This window comes from Hemiscyllium ocellatum, chromosome 37 (assembly GCF_020745735.1).
Source record: "Hemiscyllium ocellatum isolate sHemOce1 chromosome 37, sHemOce1.pat.X.cur, whole genome shotgun sequence".
In the NCBI taxonomy this organism is placed as follows: domain Eukaryota; kingdom Metazoa; phylum Chordata; class Chondrichthyes; order Orectolobiformes; family Hemiscylliidae; genus Hemiscyllium; species Hemiscyllium ocellatum.
The window spans coordinates 31,376,329-31,394,499 of NC_083437.1; the positions used below are offsets into that span (position 1 = coordinate 31,376,329).

General features: G+C 40.5%; 1 protein-coding gene and 1 long non-coding RNA gene across 3 annotated transcripts in view; one reads left to right on the forward strand and one right to left on the reverse strand.

Annotated features, from left to right (window-relative positions):
* Positions 1-274: 274 nt before the first annotated feature.
* Positions 275-17,012, reverse strand: LOC132833686 (uncharacterized). 2 transcript variants are annotated; one of them, XR_009647099.1, is made up of 3 exons: positions 16,899-17,012; positions 3,278-3,368; positions 275-338 (listed from the first exon to the last, which is right to left on the reverse strand). It is a non-coding gene; the product is annotated as an uncharacterized LOC132833686 (long non-coding RNA). The 2 variants fall into 2 exon arrangements; XR_009647098.1 differs by having other exon boundaries at positions 16,895-17,012.
* LOC132833685 (uncharacterized) overlaps positions 1,328-18,171 on the forward strand; it is a 32,316-nt gene continuing 15,472 nt past the window's right edge. The window contains exons 1-3 of the mRNA XM_060852159.1: positions 1,328-1,625; positions 3,542-3,695; positions 11,882-12,582. Of these exons, the coding sequence (XP_060708142.1) occupies positions 1,441-1,625; positions 3,542-3,695; positions 11,882-12,582 (1,040 nt within the window). The 5' untranslated portion in view covers positions 1,328-1,440. The remainder of the gene's footprint in view (positions 1,626-3,541; positions 3,696-11,881; positions 12,583-18,171) is intronic.

Sequence of the window (18,171 nt, forward strand, 5' to 3'; positions counted from 1 at the left end):
GCATTGTGGCACACTGTGTACTATCTATAAATGGACTACAGCAACTCACTAAGACTTCTATAAAATCTTCCAAACCAATGATTTCTACCACCTGAAGGACAAGAACTGCAAATGTACAGGAACATCATCATCTGCATGTTCCCCTCTGAGTCACAAACCATCTTGACTTGGAACTATTTGTCATTCTTTTATTGTTGCTGGGTCAGTATTTCTCAGTTCTTTTCTTAACAACACCTTGAGGTGGTCTGCAGTAGTTCAAAAAATCAGCTCATCTCCAGCTTTTCTGGGGCAATTAGGGTTGAGCACGAAGCCCTGATTTAGCCAGTGATACCTATATCCTGTGAATACATGAAAATAATGATTATTTTACGGCACATTGAGACAAAAGAGCTCTAATTGCATCCTCAAATCCCTCCTTTGTCATTTGAGTTCTTCCTTGAGTTTTGAGGAAGAGTCACTCAACCTGAAACCTTAACTCTGATTTGTCTCCATAGATTCTACCAGACCTGCTGAGCTTTTCCAGCAATTTCTATTATTGTCTCTCCTTTATGTTTGTATAGTTCTTAGGGAACTGCATTGGCAAATGACAAACATGGGTACAATCAGTTAAACGTGAAGGGAAGAAACTAGAGATTATATAAGCTTGTTAAACATATTTTTATCTGAATTATTTTCATCTTCTTTCCAAAGGTTCTGATTCTTGTTACAATTTGTAGTTTCTAAACAGGCCCAAGAGCAAGAAAACAATATAAAAGCAGCAAAAACAGAAATTGCTGGAAAAGCTCAATAAGTCTGGCAGCATCTGGGAAAAAAAGTCCAGTGACCCTTCATCAGAACAGTTCCAGCATTAAAAAAAGCAAGATTCTTTTATATTGTGTATTTTAATTTATGTTGACATTCCTGGGTACAAATATGTGGAATATGGTGACAAAACAACTTGTTTTAATTAAACGACAAACAATATAAAATGCTTCTTGATAAAACATTCACAGAATTGGCAGATAGTAATGAGAAGCTAGTTTCTTGTTGCAGACATGAAATGGGCTCCGAGCCATCACAGTATAGCAATTGTACACCGAGTTAGCAGAGAAAAACTCAACAATTACATTGGAAATAAAACTTTTAGGTTGAACAACTCAAAATCATACTTTTCCAATTTGATCTTTCAAAACGTGAACGATGGTTTAAATTACTTTTAGCGTTTGCTTCAAATTAACAGGCGGATTTTTTTGGGAGTTTGCTGCTATTAAATTAAAATAAAATATTCCCGCTTTAACAAGGCGGCAGTTTATTTTGGCGCCAAGCTTGTACCGTTTGAGCAGCTGGCGCCAGTTGAAATGTAACGGAAGGACCAAACAGAGGCGAGAAATTTAAATCAGACGGTAGCGAGGAGTCAATGAAAGCGAATTTGGCGAAGAAAGGGAAAATGCTGAATGTTTAATGCAGTCAGTTAATCTCCGGTCGCTCATGGCCGAAGAGAAGAAGCTGAAGTTAAAGCGGAAGAGAGTTCCTGACCAATCTCGGAGGGAGTTAAACCCTAACCCACGGCTCCCAGCTGTCTGCCATTTAATTAAAGAAACTGGTAGTGATTCTACCAGAGAGCAGCCAGGAACTCAGAGGAAGGAGTAAGTTACCGCGGTTTACGGCCCACTGACTTTCTCATCAAACGATCACAGTAAATAAAGAACAAGCTGACTGGTTGCAAGTCCACCCTAGTGAAAGGAAACTAAACTCTAAATCTCCGTGTAAAGAGTATCAGCACAATTCTGACCACTAACTCGTTTAAGGCTGTACCTCACACAATGACGGCCGTGAATATACGGCATTTCACTATCTAGGTTTAAAAAAAATCTCGTTTAACATAAACTTGGTAGTTATAGAGTCATAGAGATGTACAGCATGGAAACAGACCCTTCGGTCCAACCTGTCCATGCCAACCAGATATCCCAAACCAATCTAGTCCCACCTGCCAGGACCTGGCCCATATCTCTCTAAACCCTTTCTATTCATGTACTCATCCAAATGCCTCTTAAATGTTGTAATTGTACCAACCTCCACCACATCCTCTGGCAGCCCATTCCATACACATACTACTCTCTGCATGAAAAAGTTGCCCCTTAGGTCTCTTTTATATCTTTCCCATCTCACCCTAAACCTCTGCCCTCTAGTTCTGGACCCTGACCCCCCCCCCCCAGGGAAAAGACTTTGCCTATTTATCCAGTCCATATCTCTCATAATTTTGTAAACCTCTATAAGGTCACCCCTCAACCTCCGACGCTCCAGGGAAAACAGCCCCAGCCTGTTCAGCCTCTCCCTATAACTCAAATCCTCAAACCCTGGCAAGATCCTTGTAAATCTTTTCTGAACCCTTTCAAATTTTGCAACATCTTTCTAATAGGAAAGAGACCAGAATTGTACGCAATACTCCAACAGTGGCCTAACCAATGTCCTGTATAGCCGCAACATCACCTCCCAACTCCTGTACACAATACTTTGACCAATAAAAGAAAGCATACCAAACGCCTTCTTCACTATCCTATCTACCTGCGACTCCACTTTCAAGGGGCTATGAACTTGCACTCCAAGGGCACTTTGTTCAGTAACACTCCCTAGGACCTTACCATTGAGTGTATAAGTCCTGCTAAGATTTGCTTTCCCAAAATGCAGCACCTCGCATTTATCTGAATTAAATTCCATCTGGCACTTCTCAGCCCATTGGCCCATCTGATCAAGATCCTGTTGTGATCTGAGGTAACCTTCTTCATGATCAAATCCATCACCATATCCAAAAAATAAAAGGGAAAGTCTGTGAACAACATGGCGTTTTATACTTTAACTTGTGCTTTTACCTAATATGGGATTGGCCTCGATTGAAAATGGTTAGATATACGGCTGTTAATTTTAATAAGACATTTATATGTGATAATATATTTGTTCTATATTAAGTACAACTCATTATATACAGTAGTAGCCTTTTCACCGTTGTCAAACATTTTATATAATTTTGAAGTGCAGTGGCTCATGCAGGTATAGATGCAGCAGCTTTGTATTGCACACAACAACACTCCCTTCCATCAGAGGGTAAATGCTGTAAAAACTAATGGTTCGGAAACAGTTAATGTTTGAACTATTCCAAACCCCTCTCAGTCTGGTCTCATAGTGAAGAACCATTTGGAAGTCTGGCATGGAGTCTACATGTCTTCTTTAACTTTTGCTATAAACAGTTAGTTTGCTTAATCTGTGTAGAGTATGGTTGCTGAGATGTAATAAGCTATACCTTGTTACTTAAGATGTGAATCTTTTGTTGAGACTTATTCGTGGTTCATCCTCCACAACTGAACTATTCCTTTAGACTAGCAGCACTCAACCTGAAATTAAAAAGACACAGTGGTAGGTACTCAGACATAATGTAATGTTATAGCAAACAGCATCTTTATGAACAAGATAACAAGTTCAGTAGTGGGGCACAAAATTAGAGATTTAGGGAGAATAAACACATAAATTACGATTGCAATTGACACTAAAGTCCATGTATTTTCAGGTTGCCATTTGCTGTTTCCACCTGGCTAAACAACGATGATTTGAATGAGAATGACCACATGTGGGCTGTATTGATAAAATCTATCTTTCTGGGCATAGAAGTGACAAATTGGAAAACTGTGCCAGTGCCAGACCTGCCTCCGAGCCCAGAGAAGGTATTTGTTTTCATCGTTTAGAAGGTGAATGCTGGTCAGGTCAGTACTTATTGCCCAGCCTTAATTGACCTTGAGAAGCTTGAGAAGGCAATGGTGAGCTTCCTGTTTGACCACATCTGAGAGGCTTGCTAGGCCATTTCAGGGACAGTTAAGAGTCACACACATTTCTAATCCACATCAATGTCATACCAGGATTGATCTCTTCCTAGCCCCTGCATTATCCTTGGATTTGGTACCATCTTGTGCAATTGGAAATATCGCTATTTCGGATCCTGCTGCAGTCTACTTAGAAACTGAGATTAAGGGTAGTAGTAGGCTTTTGACATTGCGAATGGATCCCTTTATTCTTAGGGATAATAAGTTAATTGAATATTTTCTTCGCGAATTCAAGGTATTTTTATCCATTAGTTCGGACATGGCCAGTAACCCTTTCTTTCTTTGGGAGACGGCTAAGGCTTATGCCAGGAGGATAATAATTTGTTACTGCACTAATCAGAAATGATGGAAGGGGGAGCAACAGCGCCTGCTTGAGGACGCTAAGAAGGCGTATTTTGATAAACCGTCATTGGTTAAATTGCAGTGGGTTACGGCTCTTCGGTTCACCCTGAACTCTGTGCTTACACACATAGCAAGGAAGGGACTCTCCTTTGCAAAACAGTGACTGTTTGAATATGGCGAACAAGCCGGGCAGGGACTCAATGTATCTTGCTTGGAGAAGCAATGCCACCCAGTCCATTATCTTGATCAGGATGGTCACTTGTGACTCTTAAAAAGACCAATGCAGCATTTTGGAAATTCTATTTTGAGCTATATCAGTCTAAGCGTTGTGAGGATGGATGGGCTAAGATGTGTCTTTCTTTAAGAACTTGGGTCTTCCAAGTGTCACTCCTGAGCAAGCATCTTTTCTTAACAGCCCTTTAATGGTATAGGAGGCTGTGAGACAGGTGCAGAGTGGGAATGTGCCTGGTCCTAATGAGCTCCCCAGTGAGTTTTATAAGGAATTTGCAAGCATATTTTGGGACCAATGCTGGATGTGTAATGACTCGTTCAGCCATGATCGTCTTCCACCATCCTTGAGAGAGGCTAATATCTCTCTGATCCTTCAGAAGGGGAAGACTCCAGAGGAATGTGCCTCTTATAGGCCAATCTCACTTCTGAACTCTGATTTTAAAATTTTGTCCGAGGCTTTTGCATTAAGATTGGAAATTGTGCTGCCTTCCATTGTTAGGGATGATCAGACTGATTTTATAAAAACCTCGAATAATGTCTGGAGGTTGCTGAATATGATTCAAGCTTATCAACAGCATTAGGTTCAAGGATTAGTGGTCACTTTAGGCACAGAAAAAGTATTTGATCGGGTTGACTGGCGATACCTTTTTTACAAGCTTGAGTGATTTGGATTGGGGGAGGTTTTTATTAAGTGGGTGAGGGTCCTCTATGCTGAAGCAGTGGTTCTCACCAATGGTGTGAGGTCTAATAATTTTGACATTTGTAGGGGCAGTCAGCAAGGCTGTCCCCTTTTGTCATTACTTTTCACGTTGGTGATTGAGCCGCTGGCAGATGCGATCCGTAGGGATCCTAATATAGTTGTCCCAAAAGTAGGATCTAAGTCACATAAGATCTCATTATTTGCAGATGATCTGGCTCTTCTATTGAATCCAGAGGTTTCGGTATCCTCTCTTATTTGGATTGGTATTCTATGTTATTATTTGGCTCCTTTTCAAGATCAATCTCTCAATGAGTTTTGAGAAGATTTGTAGCTCAGGTTGAGGTTCTGGTTGTAGGTTTGCTCGTTGAGCTGGAAGGTTCATTTCCAGATGTTTCATGACCCTACGAGGTAACATCTTCAGTGGGCCTCTGGGCGAAGTGCTGTTGATAATTCCTGCTTTCTATTCATATGTTTGGGGTTCTTTGGGTTGGTGATGTCATTTCCAGTAGTGACATCATTTCTGGTGGTGATGTCATTTCCAGTTCTTTTTCTCAGGGGATGATAGATGGGGTCTAACTCAATGTGTTTGTTGATAAGAGTTCAGGTTGGAATGCCATGTTTCTAGGAATTCTTGTGTGTGTCTCTGTTTGGCTTATCCTAGAATGGATGTGTTGTCCCAGTCGAAGTGGTGTCCTTCCTCCTCTGTATGTAAGGATACTAGTGAGAGAGGGTCATGTCATTTTGTGGCTAGTTGATGTTAATTTTTCCTGGTGGCTAGTTTTCTGCCTGTTTGTCCAATGTAGTGTTTGTTACAGTCCTTGCACGGTATTTTGTAAATACCATGAGTTTTGCTTGTTGTCTGTATAGGGTCTTTCAAGTTCATTAGCTGCTGTTTTAGTGTGTTATTGGGTTTGTGGGCTACCATGATATCAAGGGGTCTGAGTAGTCTGGCAGTCATTTCCGAGATGTCTTTGATGTAGGGGAGGGTGGCTAGGCTTTCTGGACATGTTTTGTCTGCTTGTTTGGATTTGTTGCTGAGAGATCTGCAGACTGTGTTCATTGGGTACCTGTTCTTTTTGAATACACTGTATAGGTGACTTTCCTCTGCTCTACGTAGTTCCTCTGTGCTGCAGTGTGTGGTGGCTCGCTGGAATAATGTTCTGATGCAACTTCGTTTAAGGATGTTGGGGTAATTGCTTCTGTAGTTCAATATTTAGTCCACATGTGTTGTTTTCATATAAATAGAAAGCAGAAACGATCAACAATGCTTTGCCCAGATGCCCACTGAAGATGTTATCTTATAGAGTGACGAAACGTCTGGAAATGGACCTACCAGCTCAGCGAACAAGCTACATCCATTAATCTCTTTAAATCAGAGACCATGCCTATGGGAGGTCTTAGGAGAACATCTGAGGTAGAGGGTGAATTACGGTTCCCCTTCAAATGATCACAGGAGGGTTTTTCTTATTTAAGCTTCTGTATTGCTTCTGTCATTTATCGGTTATTTAAGGCCAATTATGCTTGCTTGACAGGATTAAGCGATGAGAAGCTTAATCAAAATGAATGTTTTCCCCTCTTTTTGCTCTATCCTGTACAAATGTTTCCCAAGACAAATATTTCAGAGACTTAATGGATGGTTTAGCTTTTTTATTTGGCGCCATAGGCGGCCTCTTATCAAGTTGTCTAAACTGCAGTTGTCACATGGTTTGGGGGCAGTGGATTTCCCAGATATTCGAAGATACAAATTAAGTTCTCTTCTATCGTTTGTTAGTGATTGGGCCTATAAAAACTCGGCAGCAATGTGGCTAGGTATTGAGGCCTCCCAGACAAAACGTTCCTTCATCAGCCTTTTGTTCTTAGATAGAATGAAGATGGTCATGGAATATTGCCGGAATCTGATTGTTATTAATACTGTTAAGGCATGGAGGATAATGCGGCAGAGGGAGGGTAATATGTCCACAATGACATTTCTTATCCCTATACTGGGTATGCTGGGTTTTCAACCGGAGGTAATGGACGCTGGATTTAAGCTCTGGGTAGCCAGGGGAATCTCCAGTTTGGGTGATTTATTTGAAGGTGAAATGATGATGTCCTTTGACCAAATAATTTATAAATATGGTCAAGACCATTTCTGCTTTTCTCAGGTCAGGGATTTTATTCAAGAAGGGACCACGTTCTTGACCAAACCCTGTAGATCTACTTCGGAGATGCTAAAAGTACTCTCTCTATTAGTACGCTTTATCATATGCTGGGGGGTGATCATTCAGAGGACGTTGAGCGGCTTTGCGTGGTTTGGGAGAGGGAATTGGGGTTGAAATTTCTATGGAGGCATGGGGGGCATTTGCGAGAATGCGAGGAAGATCTTGATTTGTAATAGGACTCATGCCTTACAGATGAAGATTTTACATCGGGTTCATCAGGCCTCAGGCTGTCTCTCAAAGTTTGTCCTAAGTATAAGATTAGCATCGGTACTCTCACTTATTGTTTGTAGCCCTGCCACAGGTGTCCCCACCCTCACCCCACCCACCCTCCCCCTGGTCTGCTGGGTTGGTATAGGCTTTTTATGGAACATATCCCTCTGGATTTTTTCACAAATATGTACTCCAGAAAACAGAAGAGTTTTATAGGATATGGCAGCCCTTTCTGGACTACTTGGATGCAGATTTATCTGCCATTTTAACTAGGGCTTTCGTGTAGCCATAGCGTTCCGATTTAGTGTACGTGATGGTCTTGAAGGAAGAATTCCAAATATTTTATGTGCAATATTGAGTGCTCTTGGAGATTGAGAGCTAATGTTTTGTTGTACTGAGCTGTTTTGCTTGCTCTTTTGTTCAATAACTACCTTTTGATTTGTCTGTTTTGCACATGGGTACAGTTGTGCTTTGGGTATATTGTTGCTGTTGTGGGTTTTTTTTCTTTTTTTTATTCGTTGTTATATGTATATAGAATAATGTTTGCTGGTGTTGCAATTTATGTTTCTTTTATGGTTTTGTAAAGAAAGAAAAGTTAAATAAAAATATCTACTATAAAAATGTCACCCACATTGACTGGTCTCAGATAACAAATTAGATTGAATGAGGATGGCAGATTTTCTTTCCCTAAAGATTACTGGTGAATTAAATAGATGTCTTTTGTCTTGAGCTTGATCCAGCGATGGACACACAAGCTGAATTCCAAAGGTGAGCCTAGAATGATTCCAGGCAGTGTTTGATCAACTGTGGCATCAGGGACCCCTACCAAAGTTGTAGTGGGTCATACATATTGTAGAGTAAGGTAATTATGGTTAGAGTGATACCTATTGCACAGTAAGATAATTATGGTGTTTGGTACCCAGTCTTCTCAGTCTCATGTTATCAGCACAGGAGTGTCTCAGGGTAGAGTCATTAAGTCAACCATCTTCAGCTACTTCATTAATGATTTTCCTATCATGAGGTCAAAGGTTGGGATATTATTTGGTTAATGCACAGTTTCAGTTTCATTTGTAAAAAATCAGATCATGAAGCAGCCTGTGCCTACATGCAGAATTGCTGATAAGTGGTAACATTTGCACACCTTCAGTGTCAGGCAATAACTGTCTCCCCAGAGTTGGAGTCCTTGCTGAATTTTCTATCAGTAGCTTCCAGTTGGGTCTCAGTTCCAGGACCAGGATAGGTTTAAAGACGACTATTCAGTATTATCCTAATGAGTTGATTCATAATGTTTATTACTTCTCCTTGTTTTTTTTTACAAGCTGATGATTTTGGAATTTCACCTTTAAAATGCTGATTTGGATAATTGATGAAGTTGGTTCGTTTTGAGTTTTGGGGTGGGTGGGTGATGTGAGAGAATGCAGTCAGTTTAACAGACTCAACTGTTTCTAGCTGCCAACATGTATAAGAATAACTGGCTCAATGGTAGAAGACAGAAGGTGGTGGTGGAGGGTTGTTTTTCAGGCTGGAGGTCTGTGACCAGTGGAGTGCCACAAGGATTGGTGCTGGGTCCACTACTTTTCGTCATTTATATAAATGATTTGGATGTGAACATAGGAGGTATAGTTAGTAAGTTTGCAGATGACACCAAAATTGGAGGTGTAGTGGACAGCAAAGAATGTTACCTCAATGGAATCAGATGGGCCAGTGGGCTGAGGAGTGGCAGATGGAATTTAATTCAGGTAAATGCGAGATGCTATATTTTGGGAAAACAAATCTTAACAGGACTTATGCACTTTATGGTAAGGTCCTAGGGAATGTTGATGAACAAAGAGTCCTTGGAGTGCAGATTCATAGCTCCTTGAAAGTAGAGTTGCAGGTAGATAGGATAGTGAAGAAGATATTTGGTATGCTTTCTTTAATTGGTCAGACTATTGAGTATGGGAGTTGGGAGGTTATGTTGCGGTTGTACAGGATGTTGGTTCGGCCACTGTTGGAATATTGCATTCAATTCTGGTCTCCTTCCTATCTGAACGATGTTGTGAAACTTGGAAGGGTTCAGAAAAGGTTTACGAGCATGTTGCCAGGGTTTGAGGATTTGAGCTATGGGGAGAGGCTGAATAGGCTGGGGCTGTTTCCCCTGGAATGTCGGAGGCTGAGGGGTGACCTTATAGAGGTTTATAAAATCATGAGGGACATGGAAAGGATAAATAGACAAAATTTTTTCCTGGGGTGGGGGGAGTCCAGAACTAGAATTAGGTTTACGGTGAGACGGGAAAGATATAAAAGGGACTTAAGGGGCAACGTTTTCATGTAGAGGGTGGTGCATGTATGAGCTGTTAGAGGAAGTTGTGGAGGCTGGTAGAATTGCAACATTTCATAGGCATCTGGATGGGTATGTGAATAGAAAGGATTTAGAGGAATATGGGCCAAGTGCTGGCAACTGGGACTAGATTAGTCTGGGATATCTGGTCAGCATGGACAAGTTGGATTGAAGAGTCTTTCCATGCTGTGCATCTCTATGACTCTTAATAGCTATTAAGCTGTTGTTGGCTTACATATATTTTCTGTGTAATTCTGCATTGGAAATGGGCTGTTCAGATCAACAAGTCCTTGATCCAATATGGATTCTGTTGAGTCTTCTTTGTTTGAGATTCCAGGGAAGGGAAATAGCGCTATTGATGCAAAATCCTTACTCGTGGATTGCTACTTCTAGTTTGGTTCCTCCAACTAATTTAAAGCGGGCAGCTGTATTAGCTTTCCATATAAACTCAATGTTTCCTTTCTTGGAAGATGGATTACCCATGACCTGAGTGGTTCCCTGGGCACAAACCTTTACTTGAGGGCTCAATACTGCAAATGTTGGAAATGTGAAACAAACAGAGAAAGCTGGAGAAACTCAGCAGCTCTGGTAAGTCTGTGGAGAGAGAATTTGTGGAGTTTCTGACTCCACAGATGCTGCCAAATCTGCTGAGTTTCTTCAGCTTTCTGTTTGTTTCCGGACTGTCATAGCCTCATCCAATAACACTGACAAAACAGTTAATACTGAATCTGGTCTGGGCACAAGCTGGGATGTTAAAGGGGAGGCACAGTTATAACAATCTGCATTACAAAGCCTTCCAGTGAATCTGTTATCTTCTCTTGCCTATAGCTTCAATGCTCTGGTACTATAGAGCCCAAAACTCTGTACACTGCTTCAAGAGTAATCTTACTCAATTTTTAGATGTGCTGTTACATCTTGGTTAATACTTTATATTCTATACCCAGCGTGTTATATAGCTGAAGCACAAAACAGGCAGACCTTATGTGTGAATTGTTTTATATACGTAAAGCACTCCTATCTCTATTTCAATGACCTATTATTGAATATCTACTAGTGTGCTCATGCATATGTTGTGGTGTGTCTATGACAGTATTACATGTTACATATGACACATTCCATGTTACAGAGTGCAAAGTTGCTGTAATGCAGTCAGGATTAATTAGATATTAAAATAATTGATTGGAAAATCCAGACCAGGGTATTTTGACATGGTGCGACAGGGTAACCACTGAGTGCACTTGACATATAACATTTTGCGGGCATGAGCAAAGTATGAACACTTAGGACTTAGTATATTAGCAACAAGTTTTTTTTTTCCTGTCCCACAGTGCTGATGACTGGAGCATACGTACCAAAGTAATTTCAAGCTTCCACTATCTCATCCAAGTGATCAGCCTTTGTGTGACATCATCGCAGAAAGAAAGTTACTGTTGCCCAGAATCTCATCAATTGAAATGCAATGTCATGAATTATTGTATTCGGGAAAGGAGAGACTAAATAGGAGCATTTGAAGGATGGTGTATCTCTTACTGCAGATGGGAAATGTTCTCCCATGGCAGGTGATGGCCTGCTAGTCTTATCACTCAACTATTAATCCAGGTACCTAGGTTCAAATCTACATGGTAAGATGGTGGAATTTGAATTCAATTAAAAATGTGGAATTAAGAGTCTAATGGTGACCATCAAAGCATTGTTGATGTTGGAAACACCCATTTGCTTCACTAATTTCCTTACAGGAGGAAACTGCAGTTCTTGCCTGGTCTGGCCCAAAAGTGACTGCAAACCCTCAGCAATGTGGTTGACTTTTAACTGCCCTGCAGACATTTAGGGTTGGGTGATAGTTGCTGGTCTCGCCAGGTATGCCCATGTCATTTGAATGCCTAACGAAAATGGACAGATTTAAGTTTAGCTGAATACTTTCCTATCGTAATGGTAATTTATCTTATGGGAATAAGTAATGCTGTTTGTATATGCAGGATGCTGATATTGGTTAAACTTGACTGTCTTTTAATTTTATCCTTAACAGATACTCAAAACCACAGAACCAGTTATCTCTGCAGGAAAAGAGACTTTTACATGGATACCTTTTCCACCTGTGTGCAGAGCAGTGAATCTGAAAATAAAACGCAAATCTCACTTGTTCCTCAATCAGAGAGATGATTCGTTTAGGAAAAGGGATATGATTCATAGCTCTGAACTCCAAATGGGCAGATCTCAACTTTCTATATCAATGAGAAGTGAAAGCAATTTATCTTCTATGGATAAGCCAAAAGAAAATTTAACACCTGGAGATATTTTTGAAATAGATCCATCACTGTTCTCTCCAGAATCTGCTGCAAGCAAGCATGAGAAATCTTACCTAGTGGATGAGCAACATGGCAGAGAAAATATGCCAGTTGATGTTACTCACTGTCCCATTGCGTCTCTTCAGCAAAACGAAAGGGAACCAAAGCAGTCAGTGCTTGAGCTACAGTCCAACCTGAAGCCCCACAAGGGGAAGATAAAACAGCACATTGTGGGATTGAAAGAGATATTGTGTGCCGAGGACAATGATGATGATGTAATTACAGGGGAATGCCAGGACCATTCATTCTCTGTCGATGGGTTCTGTACCACCAGCAAGATGACCACAGTAGCTGCTGTCAATAAAGGAAGGCCTGACACACAGATCGCAGGAGAACTGGAGCTGGAGAGCTGTCCAATGTGCTTAATGCAATTTCCTGCAGGGTATGCATATGTATGGTTGCTCCTTTCATCTTCTGACTTCCTTTATGTTGCCCATATACAATGGAAATCTGGAGGTATTTTTTTCTCTGAGAATTGTTGGTGTTTGGAATTCTCTTTGCTGGTGAGCGTTAAAGGCTATGTTATAGAATATGATAAAGATTGTGTTAGACAGATTTTTGTTTCATGAATGAGTTGAGAATTGAAAAATTGAGTTAAGGCCATGGTAAAATGAGCCACGATCTTATCGAATGGTGGAGCTACCTTGACGGCTGAATAGGTTATTCCTATTCCTTATTATTTAATCTACAAAGATCTGTTTTAATGTAAAGACAGAAAATGCTGGAAATACGAAGCAGGTCTGTAGAGTGGGAAGCAGAGTTAATGTTTCATGTTGATAGCCTGTTGTCTGACATCTGTTTCCTTTCCACAGATGCTGTCAAGTGCTGAATATGCCCAACCTTTCCTGTTTGTATTTTAGATGGCCAGCATCCTCAGTAATATGCTTTTATAGAACTCTCTACTGTTGTTTTAGAAGTTTCTTTCTGGTTTTTCCAAACTGACTGGTTAAATGCACCTATGTAGAGGAGAAAGATTCTGGATTTAGTTTCCACTCAGTCCTAAAGTAACTGTGTGAGAACTTGACATGGCTGATTGGGATGTGTGCATGGTGTGTGTTGAAGTTGAGGGACCTGGAGATATTAAGGCTGATGATCAAAAGCTTAGTCAAAGAAGAAAGTTTTACAATCTGTGTTGGTGGAAACATTGAGACGTTTAGTTATGTAATTTGGGTTTAGCCTCCTAATTCAAGTTTAGGGATTTGGAGGCTCAGAGTACAGCCATCAATGGCGCAGAATTTTACTTCTAAAAAATTGGAAAGTTAAATTTTAGCATTAGAGGAACATAAATATCTCAAGAGTTGTGCAGCTGGAGGAAATGGAAGACAAGGTTGCAAACTTTTAAAACTGAGACATTGTTTAACCAGGTGCCACAGAAGGTCAGGAAACATGGGCAGTGGGTGAATGGAACTTGCTGTGATGGCACAGGAAGCAGAATTTTGAATGATGTGAGCATGATTCAACACAAGGATGCGAGAAAAACAGGGGAGGGCCAGAAGGTGTTACACCATTGTTCCTTGACACAGGTTCATCCTCATGACTCTTTATATTTGCAGGTCATGAGAAAAATAAAGCTCAGTTTTATGGAAATATAAAGATTTAGTTGATATCAGTTATCCATAAGAATGTTAGGGTGGTTATTGGTAGTGGATTTTAATTTTCCAAACATTGACTGGGACTGTCATAGTATTAAGGGTTTAGATGGAGAGGAATTTGTTAGAGATGTGTACAAGAAAGTTTTCTGATTTAGTATGTGGATGTATTTACTAGAGAAGGTGAAAACCTTGACCTACTCTTGAAAAATAAGGCAGGGAAGTGGTGTCAGTGGGGGAGCACTTTGGGGCCAGCAACCATAATTCTATTAGTTTTAAAATAGTGATGGAAAAGAAGAGACTGGGTCTAAAAGTTAAAGTTCTAAATTGGAGGAAGGCCAATTTTGACAGTATTAGGCAATAACTTTCAAAAGTTGATTGGGGGCGGATGTTCACAGGTAAAGGGGCAGCTGGAAAATGGGAAGCCTTCAAAAATGAGATAACGAGAACACAGAGACAGCAACACAAGGCTGGTAGGTGTAAGGAATGCAGGATGACTAGGGAAATTGAGGTTTTGGTCAAGAAAAAGAAAGAAGCATATGTCAGGTATAGACAGCAGAGGTTGAGTGAATCCTCAGAAGAGTTTAAAGGCGTAGGAGTTTACTTAAGAGGGAAATCAGGAGGACAAAAAAGGGACATGAGATAGCTTTGGCAAATAGCGTTAAGGAGAATCCAAAGGGATTTTATAAATATATTAAGGAAAAAGGGTGATTAGGGAGAAAATTGGGCCCCTCAAAGATCAGGCAGGCAGCCAATCTTTGGAACTGCAGGAGATGGGGGTGATAGTAAACAAGTAGTTTGCATCAGTGTTTACTGTGGAGGAGGATGTGGAAGATACAGAATTAGGGAAATAGATGGTGACATTTTGAAAAACGTGCATATTACAGAGAAGGAGCGGCTGAATATCTTAAAATGCATAAAGTTGGATTAACCCCCAGGACTTGATCACATGTAACTTGGAATTCTCTGGGAAGCTAAGGAAGTAATTGCTGGGCCCCTTGCAGAGATATTTGTGTCATTGGTGGTCACAGATGAGGTGTTGGAAGACTGAAGGTTGGCTAATGTGGTGCCACAATTTAAGAAATTGTTAAGGACAAGCCAGGGAACTATAGACCAGTGAGCCTGACATTGGTGGTGGGCAAGTTGTTGGAGGGAATCCTGAGGGACTATTTATATGTATTTGGAAAGACAAGGACTGATGAGGAATAGTCGACGTGGCTTTTTGCATGGGAAATCTTGTTTCATTAACATGATTGTGTTTTTTGAAGAAGTAACAAAGAGGACTTTTGAGGGCAGAGCAGTGGATGTGATCTATGTGAACTTCAGTAAGGCATTCATAAGGTTCCTCATGGTAGACTCGTTAGCAAGATTAGATCACATGGAATACAGGGAGAACTAGCCATTTGGATACATAACTGGCTTGAAGGTAGAAGATAGAGGGTGGTGGTGGAGGGTTGCTTTTCATACTCGAGGCCTGTGACCAATGGTGTGCCACAAGGATTGTTGCTGTGTTCACTGCTTTTCGTAATTTATGTAAATGATTTGGATGCATACATAGGAGGTATAGTTAGAACAAAATTGTAGGCGTAGTGGACAGCGAAGGTTACTTCAGGTTACAATGGGACCAAGATCATATGGGCCTATGGGCAGAAGAGTGGCAGATTGTGTTTAATTTAGATATCTGTGAGGTGCTGCATTTTGGAAAGACAAATCAGGGCACGACTTATATACTTAATAGTAAGGTCCAGGGGAGTGTTGCTGAACAGAGAGACCTTGGAGTGCAGGTTCATACTTCTTGAAAATGGAGTCGCATGTATGCTTTCCTTTCTTGGTCAGAGCATTGGGTATAGGAGTTAGGAGGTAATGTTGCAGCTTTACGGGATGTCAGAGGCGGGTTCTTTACACAGAGAGTTGTGAGAGCTTGGAATGCGTTGCCAGCAGCAATTGTGGAGATAGGGTCATGCGGGACATTTAAGAGACTCCTGGGCATGCATATAGTCACAGAAATTTGAGGGTGCATACATGAGGATCAGTGGTTGGCACAATATCGTGGGCTGAATGGCCTGTTCTGTGCTGTACTGTTCTATGTTCTATGTTTACAGGGCATTGGTAAGGCCATTTTTGGAATATTGTGTGCAGTTCTGGTACCCGTCTTTTCAGAAGGATGTTGCAAAACTTGAGAGAGTTCAGAAAAGATTTACTAGGATGTTGCCAGGGTTGGAGGGTTTGAGCTCTAGGGTGAGGCTGAATACGCTATTTTTCCTGAAGCATGGAAGACTGGGGTGGGGGGACCTTACAGAGGTTTGTAAACTCTTGGGGACATAGACACGGTATTTTCCCTGGGATGGGGGAGTCCAGAACTAGAGGGCACAGGTTTAGGATGAGAGGGAAAGATATAAAATAGACCTAAGGGGCAGTGTTTTCACGCAGAGGGTGGTGCGTGTATAGAATGAGCTGCCAGAGGAAGTGATGGAGGTTAGTACAATTGCAACATTTAAAAGGCATCTGGATGAGTATATGAATAGGAAGGGTTTAGAGGAATATGGGCCAAGTACTGGGAAATGGGACTGGATTAATTTAGGATATCTGGTTGGCATGGACGAGTTGGACCGAAGCGTCTGTTTCCATGCTGTACATCTCTATGACTCTTATGACTCTATGAATTTTTAAAAAAACATTTGCTTTTTGTTTAGAATGTGTCTTTTTTGAAATTCATAATGATAGAATCTTTAAAGGAAAATCAAGAAATACTGACAACGACAGTCTTATTGAAGCTTGTTTTCAAACTGCAGCTGTTGTAAAAAGATTTTAAAGTGCAGTTATGTTATTATTGATATGCTTGTTGAGGGATGCCATGCCTTACTGGGAGAGCGTGCTACAAGTCAAGGCTTGCTACTTCTGGAGTCGCCAGAAAATATTTTATCAAAGTATGCATGAAATTCCCCAACTTGTGTATTTAGACATTGAAATATAGACCAGATTTCTGTACTTAATAAGAATTATTACTTAAAACAAGTAAATAGATTCCTATTATTATGAACTGTTGACATATAACTTTACTAGTTAAAATTAACTCTCTTATAACCCCCACGCATTTATACATACATACACGTAATGGTCTCAGTCCACCAAATTTGTTGAGATGATCCTTTTTGCTGCCAAGACATTGTCCTTTGATCTCTCTTCAGATTCTTTTCACATCCTCATAGAAGGCACAGGTGATTGGTTCACAAGTTATGAAGTTTCCAATTTGTTTGCTGAAAGTAGCACTAACAGCAATTGGTGGGAGAAAATAATTGGCTTTCTTCAGGCAATTTCTACTGTAGAGAGACACAAGCTCCCCTTCCAGATGTTCAAAGGCTTCTGTCAGTCTTATTGACACCTACAAGCTGTTTAGCCATCTGGAGCCAATCACATAGTTGTTGGCAGGCTGATGGTTTTTGTCATCAACGATTGGTCACTACTTCCTAAACCAGTCGGCTACGTACTACTGGCTGAATATTACTGTATACACATAACATGGTGCAAGTCCATTTGCATGGAGGCTCCCACACTGGTTGAACAATGTAGCAGTGTAAACATAACTTGCAATGAGTTTCAATAACTTGCTTTTAACAACTGCAGTAATTCTGTCCACAGTCTTTGGCTTTTAAAACAGTGCAAAATACAGAAAAATAAAAAATATGGTCTTTACAAGGGCACATTAATATTTTATTGATATCTTTACTTAGTGATAACATGAGCAGGATTTAAGTAGGAATTAGCACAAAAAAAAATTAAGAGAACAACTGAAGGCCTTTTTGGGGACTTTGTCTTCATATATTTTAACTTTTTGCCCATCAGTTTAAAGTTTGGAAATCTCTTTCCATCGTTCTCTTTTCGGTCCCACTTAAAACACCCCAAGTTCCCTTATTTCACAATGCTGTGGATTTCTTACACAAAATTCAACTAGAATTTGTGCTATGAAAAAGTAAACAGGAGAAATCAATTTAAGTAGTAAAAGGAAAATGTGTTTTCAAGACTAGTTGAAGATATTTTAAGTTTGAAAAAATTCTTGTTTTAGTTATAGACAAAATAGAAAATTGATAGGATAAACAAGTATATCTAGATTGGACCTTGTCAGCCTCAGCTGATCGAAGTCAGCATGAGGAAGCTGAGGGAGGGTCATCTTTGAGCAATCAACAGGATGGCGAAAGCGGATAGAAATCCTTTATTCATTGCTTTAATTAGATTACTGATGAAGGGCTTATGCCCGAAACGTTGATTCTCCTGCTCCTCTGATGCTGCCTGACCTGCTCTGCTTTTCCAGCACCCTATGCTCGACCTTCTTCACTTTAATGATTGATAGAATCGGAAGAGCAGAACTGGGAAATGATTAGTTA